This window comes from Maylandia zebra, linkage group LG12 (genome assembly GCF_041146795.1).
Source record: "Maylandia zebra isolate NMK-2024a linkage group LG12, Mzebra_GT3a, whole genome shotgun sequence".
NCBI classification, from domain to species: Eukaryota; Metazoa; Chordata; class Actinopteri; order Cichliformes; family Cichlidae; genus Maylandia; species Maylandia zebra.
The window spans coordinates 15,098,723-15,118,236 of record NC_135178.1 but is presented as its reverse complement, the minus strand read 5'-3'; the positions used below and the strand labels follow the sequence as shown (position 1 = coordinate 15,118,236).

At 40.4% G+C, this 19,514-nt stretch overlaps 1 protein-coding gene across 1 annotated transcript; it reads right to left on the bottom strand.

Moving 5' to 3' along the window:
- Window positions 1–794: 794 nt before the first annotated feature.
- Window positions 795–19,226, bottom strand: LOC101480159 (phosphatidylinositol transfer protein beta isoform). Its single transcript, XM_014414028.4, has 11 exons — window positions 19,119–19,226; window positions 16,956–16,986; window positions 15,491–15,636; window positions 15,165–15,256; window positions 15,035–15,042; window positions 14,856–14,930; window positions 14,693–14,776; window positions 10,777–10,854; window positions 7,483–7,593; window positions 6,961–7,083; window positions 795–3,839 (listed from the first exon to the last, which is right to left on the bottom strand). Exons 1-11 carry the CDS (start codon window positions 19,136–19,138, stop codon window positions 3,792–3,794), a joined length of 816 nt encoding a protein of 271 aa, XP_014269514.3. The 5' UTR covers window positions 19,139–19,226; the 3' UTR covers window positions 795–3,791.
- Between the last annotated feature and the right edge of the window lie 288 nt (window positions 19,227–19,514).

The window sequence follows — 19,514 nt, the reverse complement described above, 5'->3', positions numbered from 1 at the left end:
CATGTGGTGCACAAACACTAGAGCAACTTTTTTTTCCTAGGTGTCGCAGGCCTACACGACTCATTTTGACAGATTTCAGGATACTGTGTGCTTATGCAATCAAGCGACAAGCCGCTATAACAAAGTGTTTGGAGCTGTAAACACCGAGGCTTTCTTTGGTAACGCGCCTGGATGTCCTGCTGTGTCAAGTCTCGAGCCTCTCTTCGAGATCCATTTCTTTCCTTCATCTGTTGCAGTATCTATTTAAATGACAGGGGCTCACTCATGACATGTCCCTTCATCTTCCTCGGGAGGGAGACACATGGATGGATGGATGCATGCCTACAGTAGACTACTGTGAGCTGCCACTTAACAGGAGGTGTGTGGGCGAGTCTGCCCATCTCCCCTTTTAGAAACAGCATTATTTGCTTGTTCTGTAGCAGATATAGCTGGTTTCCTTGCAGCAGGCACATGTGACTATTCCTCCACAAACAATAAAAAAAAAAAAAAAAGAAAAAAAAAGGGCAGCTATCTCAGGCAGCAGACTGGTGGCTTTTCCTGCTCTTTAGCACAGATTCCGCTGTTTATTGTGCGACTCTCCTGACCTGCAGGTCGTAGAGAGCGCGGTCCACGCTGGAGTCACCAAAATCTGTAGGAAATTTTTGTCTTATCGGTAATCTACAGTACAGAACTGTCATTCAAAGAGCCAAAATGAAAGAAAGAGTAACATATAGCACAAATAAATAATAAATCTTTTATAGTATTTTAGCAAAGATTGTGACCATTTAAAGCTTTACAAATAAATGACAGCTCTCTCCTTTGCCCTGAGGACTGATCAAATCCCCCTCAGGCAAAACCTTTATTTTCTAGGAATCAGACAAAAACAGCACAAACTGAACTGCAAGAAACTTTGTCAAAAAAAGAAGAAAAAAAAGGAAATGTATTTATATTTAGATACAATATATAGACTTAGTAGCACAAAAAAGATGTGCAAAAAGAAAAAGGCACAATACATCATACATTCGTTACCACAACCCCTGATTTTTAAAAGCTGATCAGAACCTTTAAACACTTTTGTTAACATCATTGTTTTGAAGAATAGCAAACGACTGATTTAAGATTTTTCCTTTCCCCTCTCTCCACTGGGTTCTTGTTTTTTGTTTTTTTAAATTCATACACACATGAGGAATCATTCAAATGAACTTTGAAACACTAATTACACTGTTTGCTCAGAGACCTATGCATTCATGACCGTAACAAAGACAAAGGTGGCTCTAACACATAAAGACGATAAAAGCGAACAAGCTACATTATCTTTGCAGCCTCAAATCTTTGTCTTATTGTTAGCCTGAGAAGATTCTGTTATTGAAAACCGATGCTTCTGACAACAGTTTTCCAAATTTTCCTATATTAAATCAATATTTGCTGAACACATAAACACCATTTATTCTCTTTGGAAAAGCCAATTACCGTGGACATGGTCAGATTTGCCCTCACAGGATTGTCATTAACCAAACACACTAGAATACTTTCCTGAAAGTATTTAATCATATAATCTGCCTTGAGAAATAACGGGAAACCGATTACTAAACACAAATCCCAAATTTATGTTGGGCAATTTAAAACAGTGACACGCAACCAAAACAAACAAATATTCAAGAACATTACAAGGGAACACATGAGCAAACCACACATACTGTATACATGTAACACAAGCATAATTAATATTCAAGGCTGATGTGACACAATTCTGAAGCCTGAAGAAAAAAGAAAAGAGAGAGAGAGCTGGATGCAGAGCTGAAAAGCCAGAAAACATTAATATGGCAGCTCTTTCCAATGGCTGGTCTGAGGTAAAGATTTACATGACAAACGGTGCACGCTGGCTGTTATAGTAACAAAGTTCTGCTTGCGGGAATGGAAAGGAATTGCACTTCCACATATCAGGAAACAAAAGAATAACATACAAGTCTGCGCCCTGATAAAGCTCTTTTGTCAAGACTAGAATCAAGAATCCTAAGAAGTACCAGCTAACAGCTAATGCTAACCCTTACGAGGTGTGTGTCCACCAAAGTGTTTTTCCTGAGCACGAGTGTGTCGTGTATTTACGCTACGCAAAAAATAAAACGACAGCAGCTTGAAGTGGCACTGAGCTTCTTTTCTGTGCTCAACTTTATATAAGTTGTTTAGAGCTGTAAGAGCATATCTACAGATGACAACCAGACAACCACAGTATTGATATAAAAACAGTGCTTGGAGGAACATTTTATTTGTAAACCGGCTACCAGGCACAGTCGTGTATTTGAACCGCTTTGACATAAAATATTGTGTGGCATACTAATAGATCCTCTCACATGGGAAAAACAGAACAAAACAAAAAAGAACCCAAACCTATGTGCCTCTTAAGGGTTCAACTGGGTGCCTGACATTTTCCAAAACATTTGGTGGACACACTTTAGGGCATCAGGAAAAATGGCCAGTCAGAAATGAGAGAGGTAGCTAAAACAATGGCTGGCAGCAGAGGTTCATTAAGTGTAGTAGCTCTGATAGGTGTAAAGGCCTGGACACATAAGCAACTCTACATGGTACTGGTATCCACTAGGCACTGATAAGGCAATTGCAAATCTGTAAACACAGCTAGAATGATGCAGAGGAGGGGAGGCCTTCTGGAAACTGTCTACCTCAGAGAGCCGGAGGAGCGAGAAAGGCCTCTGGTGGTGGGTTGGGTGAGTGCAGCACAGTTTGGCTTGTGACAGAGGCTGGAGGGGTGTAGCACCATCTGTGGCTGTTTTTCAGTGCAGTTTGTTTTCCTCTAGGGACATCTTTTAGAGAGGTGAATGCTGCAATGTATGTTATGTGCGACTGTTTTCAGTATAGGGTGGGGGAGAGAGTTGTAAACACATTCAAAGTAACATCCTTTAGCTAAAAGAGCTCGCGAGGATCTGCCCCTGCTTGAGTTTCTCAAAGATCAGTCAGCACAAAGGTATCCACACCTGTGAGTGAGTGTGTATGGGTAAGAATGAATTCACATGTTTATGCTCTCTGCACACTGCATGTGTCATATGACTGAGTGCGTGTGTGGGCTTCCTGTTACCTTTGCATGTGGGAGTGAGAGTGAATACCTGTACAGACATGATTGTCAGTGTTAATAAGATGCAGTGCTTCGATAAGGTGAGGGGGGTGATGGAAGAAGGATTACAACGGGCCAAGACGCCAAGGCTGTTAGTAATCACTTAATGGAGGTTATGGCAGGAAGGAACAAGAGCATGACAAACAGTCTCCTGCCAGGGAATGCAAACCACACACTGAGCCACAGTGTGTACAGTGAAGACTGGGGAAGAGACAAAGAGAGGTCACAGAGGGCATCATTCTGTGAGGAATGGGGGGTTTTTTGGTAGGGAAAAAACAGGAGGTTGGGGGAGCTGGAAATATTTGGTCCAACACCTGCCACTGTGGAATCAAGCTGATGAATTTGCTTTTGTTTTTTTCTTTAAAAAGTAAATAGCTTTTCTTTGCATCTCTGCAGAAGACTAGGTCTCAATATCCTGATGGCCATAGCCGGCCTTTCTCTGTCCAAGATCAAAATTAACCTGAGTCTCATCAGCCAGCATCGTATCGGTGGCTATAAATCAATTCCTCACTGGATAGAATGACTATGATTGGGTTAAAGCCGGGGATCTGCTCTATTGATTGCAGGTAGCAGCGCTCCCTCCTCCACAGCGTGATTCAGTTAGGGTAAAAAAGTGGCACCAAAGGAGCCCGCTTAGCAGTCTTCACAACTGCTGTCATTGTGGGTGTGGTGTTTAAAATCCTTTTCATTCATCCGCAGCGCTGGTTCCTCGCACATCACCCTTTTTGCGAAGCTGTGGGGAAAGGGAGAGAAATAACACGCGTTAGATTTATGCAAGCTAAACACGTAAGGGAGAGTTCAGATGACGGCTTCAGGAGTCGCTGGTTACTGGGAGGGGTCGGACTTCTTTCTATTCATTAAATCTTACTTTTGGCTTTGCAAACCAGTAAAAATACATTACATTTCTTTTTGTAAACTGGAAAAAGGGCAGCTCCAAAAGTCCTTATCAAGCCTCCTGTTTGTCTTCTAGGTAGATAAAAGCATCACTTTCAAATTCTCCCACCCTGAGGCTGATGGCTTTGGAAAGTCAATTAGTGTTAGAATCTGATAGCCGAACACCTTAATGGAACAGTTCAAACCAACACTGGCTCTAAACAGAGGAATAGACAGATCTGATGAAATGGCACGAGGATTCACCCTCCCACTTCTCCATCTTTTCACCCCCCAATCCTCCCTCCCTTTCTCCTCAATCACAGCACAGACTCCTTCTCAACTGCAGAATTCCATTTGTATGTTAATGAGGAAAAAGGAGCCATCTTGAAACCCCCTCGTACACACCCCGTCCTCGCATACCTCCTCCTTCCACACCATCAGCACCCCACCACTATACTTAAAGAGTTCAGATATGACTATTAGTATACAGCTTCCTTAATGCTGGGTTTTTCCATTCACCCAGTGCTGTCTTTGTCTAGAACATGAAGGGCAGTGACTTGTGTGTAGGCTGTTCTCACCACCACCCAAATGTGACCCTGGTAACCCTTGAGCTTTGAGGTTCAGGCTTGTTGCCCTGCTTGCCGCAGCCGTCTTTGATTGTACCAACCTGTTTACTTACTCCGAGGGAAAACTGGAAACACATGCTCAGCTGGGCGAGATGTGAGAAGGCAAAGCGCAAAAATTCTGCATGCTGGTAGCGAGCCAGGAATGTTTGAGACTGGCCCACTTTGGCCGGTCCAGCCCAGATTCCTCCCTTGTTCTCCTTGTACGGCCAAAAGCTCCCAGACTGATATTTGGAGAAGTTTCAAGAGCAAGGCAGTGGAGAGGTTTAGAGTGAATGCAAGATGCAGAAACTGAAGCCTGTGATTTAGAAGTAGACAATTTTTCTATGGGGATTAACTGGACTGCAGGAACTTCTGTGTACATATATAACTACTTGTGTTAAACTTGTATGCTAGCCTTTCAAAGAAGCTCTCAATTTGCAATAAAAGTAGGTTTTATTGCACATGAGCTATCAAATCGAACATTATAGCTCCTTCTTAAAACGAACAAAAGCAGTGGCAGCTCAGTAACCCTAAACGGCCTGGAATACCACAGAAGACAACTAAGAATGGAGGAATTTTTAAAGAAAAAGCCTGTTCACAACATCTAGCTACCTGAGGAGCACTCTTGAGGAGGTTGGCACACCACTGTCGAAGCCTATAATCAAAAAATGCCTTTATTAACATGAATATAGACAGTACGTAGTACGAAGAAGGAATAAGACTAAGATTAGCAAATCATTTGTCAGACATGGTGGAGGCAATGTTATGGCATGGGCTTCTGTGGTTGCCAGCAGAACTGGGTCACTGGGTATTTACTGATGATGTGATTACTGACAGAAGTAGCAGGATGAACACTTAAAAAACACATCTGTACTGCTGAGATTCAGTCAAACACTGTTATCCTGTGTTCAAATCGCACAAAGAGAAACATTACAAAAATGCAACCGAAGATGTTTTTGTGGTGAAGAAATGGATGCTTTTCACCAGTGTTTCCTCTTAGATGACTGCTTTTGGACCTCGAATGTGAAATGGCATGTGCACACACAAGCACAAGCACAGTGGAGTAAAGCCCTTTCTCAACACCGAAGAGCGCAGAGTGAAGTCGCACCATGCCATGAACAGCTGCAATCAGCCAAGCCGTGCTGGCTCGCTCCACTGCACCGCACAGAAAAACTAAAGTCGTCTAAAGTGAGCATCTAACGAAGCTCTGTCAACTTAAAACATGAGACAATATATTAAGACTTTTCACACATAAAAGGTTCCTGCAAGCAGACACTGTTTACTGTGAAGGTCAACCCTGAACTGGATGAGCCATTAAAATGGACAGATGGATGGAATAATAATACGAATGGTTAGGTTATATAAACTACTCCAACTTAGTGATTGGTTGTTAGAAAAATAAAGAAAATGATGCTGAAGTGTGCAAACATGGACACAGAACGTAAACTAATCCCCCAACTATAGAGACTCATGCAGAGTTACGGTTGGGGGATAAAAATACCCTGCACTTGGCAGACATTGTTACACATCACAAGCTGAGGCGAGACCATCATGCACTAGCCATGGGATACACTGGAACACAGGCGGCCTACAGATGACGGTGGAAATGTTTCGGATCATAATTAGCTATATGGCACGATGCGGCACAGCCTTGCCAGGCTAACAGAAACCCCATTAAGATGCTGCCCTACCAGTAACAACAAACAGCAGTACAAAGACCTACACTTGGCCTTGCTACTCCTCTGTAGCCTTTGTACAGAACCATTCTTACGCCTCTGGATAAAAATACAATAAAGGCAATCATAGAAATGGGATTATGAGGAAGAACAAACACTGTTCTCACAGTCATCCGTTTTGTGCTGATTACCAAACAGTTTAAGGAAGTTTAGTAACAAACAAAATGCATACATGAAAAGGAAAAAATATGACGATTGATCTTAAATGTAATATTATTGATATTGAAAATATTGATTTTAAAAAAACAAAACACTAAAAACTATGAGGTTTTGAATTCACATATATTAATAAAGGGCCTTTTACTTGTGCACTCGGTAAATAACACCAGGATCCACTCAAAGAAAGTCAGCTAGATCGCACCACTAGGGGTCAAAGACTCCACAGGGAGCCCTTAAGCCACTACATTTACTCCAGCAGTCCTCCGGCTTTATCACATTAACACACTCTACTTCTAGTGAATGGAAGACAACAGCTGGATAACTAAAATTGGTGTTACACGGATTTTGCACAGCGAATAAGAGAAATTTAACCAAAGAAAGTGCTTAGGGTTGGGAAAGTTTTATTTTCTCTTGCACCAAATCCATCACTTACCAGACTTAAAGTTAAATTTTAACTGTGATTTTCTACTTATACACTCACCTCATCCAGTTCTCTCTGCGTTTCTGCCTCCATACGCCGTATATCATCCATATTTAGCTCCACCCACTTATCAATCCAACAGAAGAGCTGGCGATGGAAGTTTGTGAAGATCCTCTTCTCTTGCTGTGGTAGATAGCAGCAGTCTTGGTTAGGACTGGGTGATGTTTAGCATCAGTCAAGTGTTTATAAGTACATTTGAAACTTGAGAAACTCTAAATACAAATTACTCTACTGTATCCTACTGGCTTAAGTTCCATTTGACTATAGAGCCCCCAAACATTACCTCATCATGTTTGCAGTTACAGCTTGCTTATAATAATTAAGCACTAATTAAGCACTGCCCACCCAGACAGAAGAGGCACAGTATTGCATGCGCAAACTTGCAATACTCTCAATCTAAATATAACTCATGAGCCAACTGTGTAAATGAGTTTTTACGTCTTCTACTATATTTCGTTATCCTGTATTTATACATGTGTAATGCCAATAAAGTTGAATCCTAATCCCAAATATGTCACTAACCTCGTGGATGAAGTTCTCCACTTTGGTCTGCAGGCCCCACCACTTGAACTTGACTGTGACTAATTTGTAGGCACACATCCTTGGGTATTCAGGATTACTATTCAGCTCTTTCTGTTGAGAGGAACAGGGAAAAGAATCCGACTTACAACCCGTCACTATATCAGAATAACGCGCTGCAAAAACTTGACAGAAACTTTCCAATGAGAGAACAGTTGTAAAAGCAGCAGAAGGCATTATTTTTGACAAATCTAAGATTCGTTCATTAATGCATAATGCTTTGGGCATGAAGGTTGCTGAAATAATTATCAACATGAAGATGTGCTGTGCACAGATAAAAGTGCCCTAATCTACAGCACACTTTCTAAATCTATCCGCTGCTTGCACTCTGCCGCGCGCTCTGAAGAAGAGAAGAAGAAAAGAGGCTGGGTGTTGGGAGGGGGGACCACAGCAAAGTGGATAAACTCCAGATGAAGGGACCATTTCTCTGCCTCCACCCTGACAGCGACACCGTTCCCGACAGGCATGTCTTTGTGGCCACAGAAGGCAGATAAAACGGTGCTCACGAAGCGATAAGGGCGCCGCAGTGCAAAGCCGGTTACATTATTAACACCTAGGACCTGCTCGCCCCCAGAACACACACACTCTCCCTCTGAGAACACCTGTTTAATTAATCACTTCATTCTGGCTCGGCATTCCAAAAAGAAAATGCCACAGACCCGCCTCAATCGCCCTCATCCCACTGCCGTTTGATGCTACGATCATGGAGAAGCGTGAGAGAAGGGAAATGAGAAACATTTCTAAATTTGCAGTGGGTTTAGAAAAGTTGTCATCGCTAAAGGAGAACTTCACATGAAACGGATTCTACATCAAAACACTTACGGTGACATTTCTTCTCTCCCTCTCTGTGCCCCACTCAAAGGAGCAGAAGTTTTCAGAAATACAAAGGGTACCGATATGCAAGCATGTGTGCATGCAGAGATAGACAAGAGTTTTATTGCTCTGAGAAGCTGGCAGAAATTGTGCCTCTGTTGTCACATAACTACTTTCTCCCCCCACCTTTTCAAAAACAGTCTTTTTCCATGTCCACAGCGGACGGGAAAGTGATCTAATTAAAAACACAAAATAAAAGTTGTGCTTCTTTATTCATACTTTTTAAAGCTGTTTGGCTGCCTTTGTTCTGCAAAAATTCTTGAAGCAGAGGAAAGTTTCCCATGGTGAACTTTGAGGGCTCCACTGCAGAATAGAAATCCTCTGTGCTCCAACAGCGAACAGGACCCGGTCGTGTGGCTCCGGGGTACGGCGGGGTTTACAGGCGAAAGCAACATAACTACTGACAAAGTTTCTCTGTGGATGAGCTACTTTTTGACTTTTTACCCCTTATCAAAATATGTCCCTCTTTATACAGAACTGCTGTTTGCCAATTTAGACTCTGAGTCCACAAACGGACACTTTACTTCCAGCTGTGGACGAAGCCTGAGTGTTCTTGCAGCTCTGTAAGTTACCTGTAAAAGACTTTTAATGCCTAGATCTCATCACATAAACCTGCTATATAAATCTGCTGCAGGCACATCCACACAAAACACAATCTTTGGCTGACCCAATATGTCCAAGCTGCACTTAGACTTTGGAGATCAAAACATTGCAGCAACTACATACAATGCACATGACTGTACAAAGTCATGAAATATAGAAGCAAAATCCATGAGAGCAAGACTACTAATCCAGGTCTTGATTAGGGATGGGTATCGTTTAGGTTTTATCCGATACCGGTGCCAAATCGGTACCTTTGAAACGGTGCCGGTGCTCAAACGGTGCTCAAACCGGTGCTTAAAGAATGGAGAACACAAAATTGGTCCAAAAACCTCTCATGTTCAGCTGGTTTTTTGTAAAAAGATAACAATGTGTGCCTTTTCTGCAGCTATGGGGCATATATGGTATCACTCTTGGCTGGAAGCAATGCTTAATCAATGGAAAAAACACAAACTTTGTCCAAAACCTCTCATGTTTAGCTGTTTTCCACTTTTTCTTTGGTCATTTTAGCCTTTTTGGCCAGGGTGAAGGGAGTATCTGCCATCAAACAAGAAGACAGCCGCATGTAGCTATGATGATGTTTGCTAGTTCACTTTACATGCATTAATGTAATAACGTGGTTAGCCTACTCAACGTAAATTACACACTAACAACATTAAGCTACTCACGCAGAGAAGAACGGCTGCTGCTGCATCATCATCCGTCATCATTTCTGCTACACTGGCAGGGCTAGGGGCCAGGACTCTCCTCTTCGGGTTTTTTGGGGGATATTGCTAACTCCGGGTCAGATAACAGGCAACCCACGCACAGTAGATGCGCTCGGTGTGAGGTCTCGCAGCAAGCTATCATACGGCGCATTTCTGGGCTTTTTAAAAAAACGCTATGCGTCGCCAGCTGTTTCATCGGATTTGAGGTGTTACCTCCTTTGACAGTATCAGCTTAAAGCACTTGTTGCAGGCTGCTGAGTTTGCATCTTTTGCTGTGAAGTACAGCCAGACTTTTGACCGCTTCGCCTTGGACATTTTTAATCCGTAGCTCTGCATAAAAGAACGCACGTACCTGGACCTGCCTACTATCCTCGGAAACGTAAAATTATTGGCTAGAAGTGAATCACAGCTCAGGAAAAAAAGCACCGAAATGTTCGCTGCTTTTCGGTCTGGTTACTACCGTTTATGTCAGATGGCACCGGACACCGGTACCCATCCCTAGTCTTGATGGCCAGATATATACCCATTTTCCTATAACTTGGCAAATGGGTCAAATGTTTGCCTCCGTTGTTGTTGTTTTTTTGTTTTTTTTTAAAAGCACCCTGTGGCCTAAGGCCGTGTTCAAAACTCTTAGATGCATCGCATTTCATTTAAAAAAACGAAAGCAAGAAAGAAAGAAAAATCCACTTCTGCTGTATTTACATTGAGCATCCACACTAATTTGCCTTTTTAGGGCTCCCAGAGAGGAAACTTTTGTCAAAACTGCCAACCCCAAGAGGGCTGAAATAGTTGACACAGATATTAGCATTCATCGCCTAATTGAGTTTGATTGGTAACTACATGCTACCTTGGATTTATACCACCCAAACATGTGATCCTTTGTCAGAAGAAAGTCAAAGAAATAAGAAAGAAAAAGCCCTTATTGTCTATGTAAGCAGCCACTGTGCAGTTGAAGTCTGTATTTTATCAAATGATTATTTCTGAACTGGTGCTGAAACAGTCACATGGATGTAGACCATTTTCAGTTAAAAATATATGTAGTTTACAACAGCATTACCTTCCAGTTGGGACCAAGAGGTCCTCTCCCAGTCTTGACAGACTTGAAAATGGCAGGATCCTCATCTTCCTTGTAGTCCTACAATGAAACTTTCAGTTACTTTCATTAGTAGAATATATAGCACAGAATATTTAACAAAGCTGAGGCAAGCTTATTTATGAATACTGGTATTTGTTTCATCTTGCAACAAGAGCCAAGGAATCAGCAGGATTTTACCCCAATTAAAAAAAAACAAAAAAAACATAGACACCGTTTTTAAATGAAAAGATGGAAATGTGGGACAACTATTCAACGACGAGAGTAAGGGAACAAAGAGCAGAAACAGCTTAGCTACAAGAAAAGTCAGAAGAGGGCTCCTCCCTTTTCACAAATCCTTCCATCTCTGCAGATAATGTCACAAAGCAGGACTAGAACACAGCTGTGCTCACAAGTGGCTTGAAGATAAGACCGATCTGTGTATGGGGGCTCTGACACTTGTTTAATTAGGGTGAGGATGCCAGTTAACATAAGTGAATGTACTTGCATCTACCTGTTGTGTGCTGATGAGGATTTGTGCTGCTTATTTAAGTTTGTATGTCTGCAGCTCCAACTGCAAAATAACCTTTTACCCCATATACAGTATCCAATTCAAAAGGTCATGTCCTGCCAACATATTCTGGTGAACTAAGCACTTTTGCCCTTTAATTTTTTCCCCCAATGCACCAAGATCTTTTTGTATTAAAGGGTATAGTAAAATGTAGAGGGATACTGAGCACACGTGACGAGCACGAAAAACTTAACAGACCTGACTTTCTCATAAAAAAAAAAAAAAAAAAAAAAAAAAGACAAGAGAAATAATAATACAAATAAATAAAATTATCAACAGCTCAAGGGCCCAGCAATTTTAAATAAATCATGATGCGCCTGAAGCTAAAAGCTACTTTTTCAGGGCTACTATCCAACAGGAGGGTGCCAAACGTGTGGAAAGAAATAAAAACGCACCACTAAAACACACACACACACACACACACACACACACACACACACACACACACACTCTCTAATTTGGGTGTTTTAATGCTGAGAGCTCCATCACTATAACAATACACTGTGCTGCACTAATGAGGTCTGTGAATCGATGTGCCGTGGTACGCGAAAAGAAGCCATTTCTAAAAGAGTGTGTATTAGACTGCAAGTGTGTTTACTTCGAGTGTGTGTTTGTCTAGTTCCGGCACACGCAGCACTGTGAACCTTAATTACACTAACAAACTCATCTGTGCTGGCAGTACGCCCCAGAGCCTGCAGTCATGCCCGAGGCTGAGGGCTGATAGGGCCCTCAGACACAACACACTCCTCCAGCAAGGCAAACACGTCCGCCTCGTTAACTACCCACCGCAAACAAACATGTACACACACAGAAACTAGGGCTTCTCGGCCAAATAGCCACATGTATGCTTGCACGCATACCGGCAGTCACATTGAAATGAGGCAATGTGATGTCAAATAAGAGCAATAACCTGCAACATCTTCAAATATGATTTCAGAGATTCCAAGCAGTATTCAAATCTTTAATTTATCCTCAACTGGTATGTGTACGTTTTTAAATACAAAGATCTCTCCAGTCAGCTGGCTGTATTGGGACACACTCCTGAAATCAACTATTTTTAATGCACTGTGTTATTACAGCACAGCAAACACATTTTCAAACGGTGCAAAGAAACAGACCACAAAAAACACAAGTAAACAAAACAAAACTAAGAAGTAACATAGCCCAATAAAGCAGAACAGTCAGCCAAGTACACGACAGCCCAGAGAGCAATTAATGTTCTGTGTCTTTATAAAGAAATACAAAGAGAGACTGGGGGAAAACTCACAGACAAACCAAACCAAAATAAAAAAATACCAAGGAGATGGGCTGGACCTGATGCCAACTTCAGTAAAATATTTATAAAATGGGTCAGGATTGACTAAAGGTTTATGAAGATTGCCAAAGATTCTCTTCACTTGCAATGCTCTACTTATCGTCGATGCCACGAGCACAGGCAGCTTTTTCAGCTCCATGAATGCATAATCATACCTGAAAAATCAAGTATGTTGCTGTAAGAACAACATACACAACTGTTTTGAAGCTCATGACAACCTGTAAATAAAATCCAAATGTTGAGTTAAGTACTAAAAAATGTGCTCCAGTCTCTCTCGTGCTTTTTAAAGTGGTGCCTGGCTGACATATGACTTGGTGAGTTACAAATCTGAGATATCTGCGAATAGTTTTTTCCTCACAGACACACAAAACATCAACATACACATTAAGTAAAGTGACTCTAAACTAGTCGTAGGTCTAAATGTAAATGATTGTCTGTGGCTCTGTGTTAGCACCATGGCCCTGAAGCAATTTTTAGGAGGGAAGAAGAAGGGAAAAAAAAGGATGGATAAGCACTGTTTGTGAACCTGGAAAACTAAAAAATATATAGACACAATATCCTTATTTTTATTATCTAAAACTGAGGATATTGTATGACTACAATAGGCTTTGATAGACGCGTTTATTGTGATTCTGGATGTCTACAAGACTAAGTCAAGTACTTTCAACAAGTTTTTTGTTTTTTTGGGGGGTTTTTTTAACTGTAAAATCTGTAATGATTTTGCCAAACCTATTCCTGACATATGCCTGCCAAACAATAATAATTTTAAAAAACCCTAAAACTAAAAGTGAAATTAATATAAACTACACACATTTTCAAACAATAAAAACAAAATTGAAACGAGAAACACACTTTGGAAACTAAAGCTAAAGCCCAGCAAAAAAGTAGAAGAAAAAAAAAAATCATTGTGAATAAACAGCTTAGCAGGAGCTAGAAGATACTGAATTCTAATCTGTCTAACAGTCATTATAATTTTCAAAATATTTTATTAGCCTCCCTGAAACTGTAGTAATAGTCAGTGAATATGCACAGACACATTAAGTGCTACTTCTTCTTTAACTAGGACATCCGGTTGATTACCAGTTTATATTAACTGAAAAAAACAAAACAAAACAGAAAAACAGATGCACACAGCTCTGCTTGTGTTAAAGCCTTGATCACATCTTGTGAGTCCAATAGGTTCCACTCAGGTCCTAGTGATCAGTTGTTTATGAGACAGAGCACAGTGTCTGCATATCTGCCAGTTTTTCCTGTCCGCTGTGGATTTACACTACAATGCACCAACTACAAGTATACCCCAAGTGGCGGACTTCAAAGAATGACTACTTGGCTGTCAGGACTTTGGCTGTCTGTGTCCGTAGCTGAGAATAATCAATGCTTAAGAGCAAGACAAAGTTGAGCAGAGAAACCACATGCTGTGACATGTGATTTATATGGACGGCGTGATTTCTGACCAAACCAAGAGCAAATCTTTACTACATAAACTAAACCGATTTAGCCAAAAGATTGTTCCCTGAAACTCCACAGATGAAACGACCATGTGTCAGTTAGCTCGTCTGTATTGTTTTCATGAATTAAACTCTGACTAACAGTTTGAGAGTGCTATATAGGCAAGAGAAAGGATCGCACAAACACCGTTTATTCTGGATTTTAAATTGGACTGCAGTAATATCACACCAGAGAAACATGCAGTAAGTCATAAGTCACACAGACTGCTCAGTAGTAACAAAATGCTCTTTCAGCTACTTTCAGATTTGTATGCAATTCAATAAATTGGTTAGACGAGAATAGAAAGAAAGTGCTGTTTCATTTCATCAGTGTTATTCATCTGCATCCCTATTACATAGGAAAGGCTAGATGTCGTTTTTCTCTCTCCCTGGAAAACGCATATATATTCAAATTAAATCATAAACAGAGCCATAAAACACCTGCTTACGAAACATTCTCATGACAAAGAACTGTAATAATCAAAGTTGTCCACATGAAGGCGCCATACTGTGTATGAAGCTACTTACAGCATGGGCCACTTGACTTCTGTCTGCAATGTCAATGGGCACCACCGTTACATTCTTCCACGTGGAACTGTCTAGTTTGTGCACCTGAGCAAATACAAAAAGATATGTTAGAAAATAAAACTCATGATTCATACTAGACATCCGTTTGCTTTGATGTCCTCACATTTTCTTGCGTTCCAAGGTCTGGTTTGTGCCATGTCTCAATTTTAATGAAGAAATTATCTTTCATATATTCATTCTAGAATAAAGAGAAAGAAGAAACATAATGAAGAAAAAAAATTATGCAATTCTTTTCTTATTAACTTTAAGTTTAGCTAATAAAACCCATTTAGGGTTACATACCGTCACAACTGTTCCAGGTTAGGCATGAAGGAAAAAAGGGGGGGAAGAAAGACAAGACATGTTAATTTAAAAGTGAGAAGAAGAGTTTCAAGGCAAACCTAAACTAAGTGGTGCTGGGAAGGGGACTCACTGGTTCTGCAGTAGGGGTAGGCATTCCAAGCCTTTTCATGGAAAATCAGGGCACCTTCAGGAGCTAGGAGTCTCACAAATCCTGGGACTTTACTGTAGGGTGTGGTGGAGGGTAGGAGGTACAGGTAAGAGAAAGGAAGGAGGAAGACTTATCACCTATTTTTTCTATAGCAAAGATTGCACAGTTAGCAACTGAACTGAAAATGCTTCACAGATAAGACAACACTGACACTGCCTGGTAGCACTGCACTATTACACTATAAGAAAGAATCAATGAAGCCAACAGTGGAGTTCTAAAAAACAAGAAATACAAAGGAAAGCACATACCTCTTTAGGTGGTAAATTTTGTGTGTGTACTGTCCTTTTTCTCCATCTTTTTCATATGGCTCATTCTTGAGTACCTCAATGCCCTCACCACCACCCGTCTCATTTTTACTCGCTTCAGCCACAGAAAACAGCTGCCCCACTTGATACTGCAAGACAAACATCATAATATAAAAACATGATGCTAGACAGTAGATTTAAGTACTTTTTACTGTGACATACATCTAAATCATAAACCAATTCTTTCTCTTCCTAACATTTTGAAAGTTTCCATCTAATAAAATGATATAGGCTTATTGTGAACACAGCAACGCTTTTTAACCAAACAGTAATCAATGTACATTACTCCTGAGAGCTCAAGGGCAACACAGGAAATCTAAAACTGTCAGAAAAGTAAATCAAATATTTTATATGGATGACATTTTTTTTAATTCATTCATTTCTCTCTGTCTTTCCCATACAGTGAAATTGTAGGAACAGAACCCAACCCATGACCTGTTTTGTAAAACTGTGCAAAAAAAAGTAACCATAAAATTCTTAAGCTCTATTATTGTCCTGCTGCCACTCTAGTGTAGGTTAGATTTCTATAACGTGCAGAGAAAACTTGCTGAAGAGCTAAATGTTTAAGCCAGCTTTTTCAGTTCTGCTGCTGTGTTCCCCAATTCCACCATCTTAAAGCTAAATTAACTTACTTATGATGTTTGAACATCAAACAGCAGAAGAAGAGAATGACTAATAATCAGCTACCATAAGTCTTGTTAACATTTCTTCCACAAAGACAAGAATTACTTTTCAAATATTTTGAATTTGGATATGCAGCACTAATTGCCAAGAGATTGTATCCCAGCAGCTGGCTGAAAGTCTGGGATTTATTACAGAAATGTCTCTAAACACAGAGAACGATTGCTGGCTCAAACAAACAACATCTGCAAAATTAAGCTTTTTCTTGGTTTTAGCAGCCAGCAGCCAAAACAACAGAAATGATACAACATTGCCATGTCTTTATTATCAGCGAGTGGAAAAGAACTGTCTTAAACAAAAGGCACATGTCAGAGACTTGCAACATTTCCTTTTGGCCACGCCACAGTGACACATTAAAGCCCAAAAAAGGAACTGAGGGTTGACTCAGTTTAAACAGTCAGACTAACTGAGGATGGACTTTTTTTCAAGCATCAATATGGGCTCGTTTACAACCACACAAACAGTACAGGCACTATAGAAAAGAAACTACATATTTGTAAGTATGAAGAAGTGCATTTCATATCCTTTAACATTATTATGACTTTTTCCTTATTTAGTTATTATTAATTTATTGTAACTTTTTATGGCTGTTAATGTCATTATTTTGTTATTGTCAACATGATTATGTGTCAACGGCATCAACAAAGAAAATATAAGCAGACTTGACAAAAAGTTAATCATTTACAACATCTTAATAGCATAACAAGCTATTAAGCCACTTACTCACCTCTTCGACACTACAGGGTAAAACCACACGGCTGCAAAAGAGAGAAACATATGATGAGTAACTTTCATGAAGCACGCATTTCTCAAATCCGCTGTTTCATATTAGACAATTTCATGAGATAAACTATCATTCCACATCAATCTAAAGCAGCGACCCATATATGAGAAGGAGTATTCTTCTAGACGTATGCCGACATTTGTATTTTTAAGAGTGAGTTAGAGCACATACTAATAGGACAAAAAAAAGAAAACACTGCAGATGCATGTGGCATAAATAATACAGTAATAATACATCCTAAAACAATAAAACTGACTCTGGAGCCTGAAATGTCTCTACATCTTGGCAGTAAAGCCTGTATAGCCTTTGTTATTGAAATTATTTATAAAAAGGTTCAGTCTCTAAATATTACTCATTACCATGCCAAATCAGCATGCACATTTACTCACGCCTTGTCTGTATTCACAATGAATGCAACATGACAATTGCCTGTCAGGTCACACAGTATGCAGAAAAGTCCAGAAGAAGCAATGAGAACATAACTACAGGGACTCCGGATTACAAAACCAGAAGAACCACGATGACACACAGAGACCTGCTCACTGCCAGGAACAGGAAGACACTCAAAGTTACTCTTCCTGAGAGAAAAATACTTCTAGAACCACCCATAGTGACATACTGCTGACATCAGCAAGATGAGAGGAACCTATTACTAGGCCTGGTTGAAAAAGTTAGAGCTGAATTAAGACAAAACTTTATGGGACTACAGAAAGTTTATTTTGTTGTTGTTGTTTGTTTGTTTTTTAATAATGTGAGTTAGGTGGGGCCAGAAATACAGTGAGCTTAGCCGAAGCAGTTTAATTAAGAAGACAAAACAGATCTGAATCTATTATTCAAGATTTCTAACCATTAAAGACCATCCCTGGTCAAACAAGGCTGAACTAAATGTCATCCACCATCAGATGTTTTGTTTCAATGCTGCTAGGACTTGTAATTAGTGACGTTTAAGTTTGAAGCAAACAAAATGTGCAGGCAACATCAGAAGATGTCAAATTTATCAAACCATGTGAGCCTGAGTGCAGTGAGTGATTGTGGGGTGTTAGGGATGCGGGAACAGTCTTCCTTCACTCCTGTAGGCCAGTAAGTGGCCACATGCAATAGTGCAGGTAGTGCCAATTCAGACTTCCAGTGCTTCTTTTTGCTTACCACACAGGGACTTTCATGGAATTAGGGCGCCACAGTGCTGAGGTGCATGCTGGCAGCAATACTGTGTTATATTTAAGGAATAAGACAATGTTGTAACAAGGTTTTTACATAAGTCAAATCTAAGTCAATCCTTATTTTCAGAATTCCCGTGCGATGCAAAACATGACCCATTCACATCCTCCATCTACCCATTTATATTCACTTTCTTTATCTCTAAAAACGTTTAAGTGTTCAGTCTTCCTGCCTTGAACCCAATTCATTTGGTAAGATGTGAAGTAAGAAGCCTGCTTACATATTCAGCCTAACCCAAGGATAGCGGTTTTACAAATGGAAACTGAAATCTTTTATGCAATTTCAAAACCCAAAAGGCTAAGGCTAACAGCTGCTAGCTTCGTCTTTACTACATGCAAAATGATTGATGCTTGAAACAGACAGGAGTGAACAAACTACCAATTCGTTAAGTAATCAAAATGTGTTATGCTGGGGTGATTAGCTGGCGCCGACAGTTTCTGAGTCAATACTGCAAAGACAGCGAGAACTTACAGCTTCCAGTTAACTTCCCCTCAGGTTAGGCAGTTAGCTAAATTAGCGTTAGCAACTCGGGTGCCAATTCGAGGCTTTGAAAAAGAAAATGTCTGCGCTTTAAAACCACATAACAAAAACCGCAGATTGAAGCGTTTAGAAGCCATCAGCTTGGCGATAACATATGAGAAACTACAGGAAACCAGCAGCTGTCAGAGAATGACAATCTGCTGTCAAAGCCGGTAGGCCAGAGACGCTCTTGGCCAATCCCATCCTCCCCTCGTGTGCCTGACGCTGACCCCGAGACAAGATGAAAAGTTTGCATCAGCGCACAGGGACTGAAAAAAACTGCCGTGAGTGCACGGATCTATACTAACCTATAGAGTGCTTTCAGAAATAATAAGAAAAGTACAGTTTAAACAGAAACCCCGCACTTACTACTCCTTGATGAGAACCATCTTAACTTCTTCCTCTCAGTAGTGCCCAGCTACCACTAACTGACGTCATGGGCTACTAAGTGAGGCGGCAGGTCCCTCCTTCTGCAGCGGTGATTTGCGGAATGACGGAGAGGTGGGCCTAACGATTGGCATCATCCAATGAAATCTCTCTTTGGTGACTTTAAACCCACCCACTGTATTTGAGGATGGATTACTTAGAATCCGTTATTCCACACTTGAACGCGTAAAAAATATATAAATATACTAAATATACTAAATATATAATATATTAATAATTTAAAAAGTTGAGCATGTGGTTCCATTAATCTATAAATCTGTAAATAATAATTACTCCATATTTAATTAAAGACGGTACAAAGACACAAACACTGAAACC

Excerpts from the sequence above, each read along its gene's own strand:
- LOC101480159 (XM_014414028.4), bottom strand. The coding sequence starts at position 19,138 with ATGGTTCTCATCAAGGAGTA. Across the intron at positions 14,777-14,855 it reads ACCTTGGAACGCAAGAAAAT|GTGCACAAACTAGACAGTTC; the intron begins GTGAGGACATCA and ends GTATTTGCTCAG. Across the intron at positions 3,840-6,960 it reads CGCAGAGAGAACTGGATGAG|CTTCGCAAAAAGGGTGATGT; the intron begins GTGAGTGTATAA and ends CTTTCCCCACAG.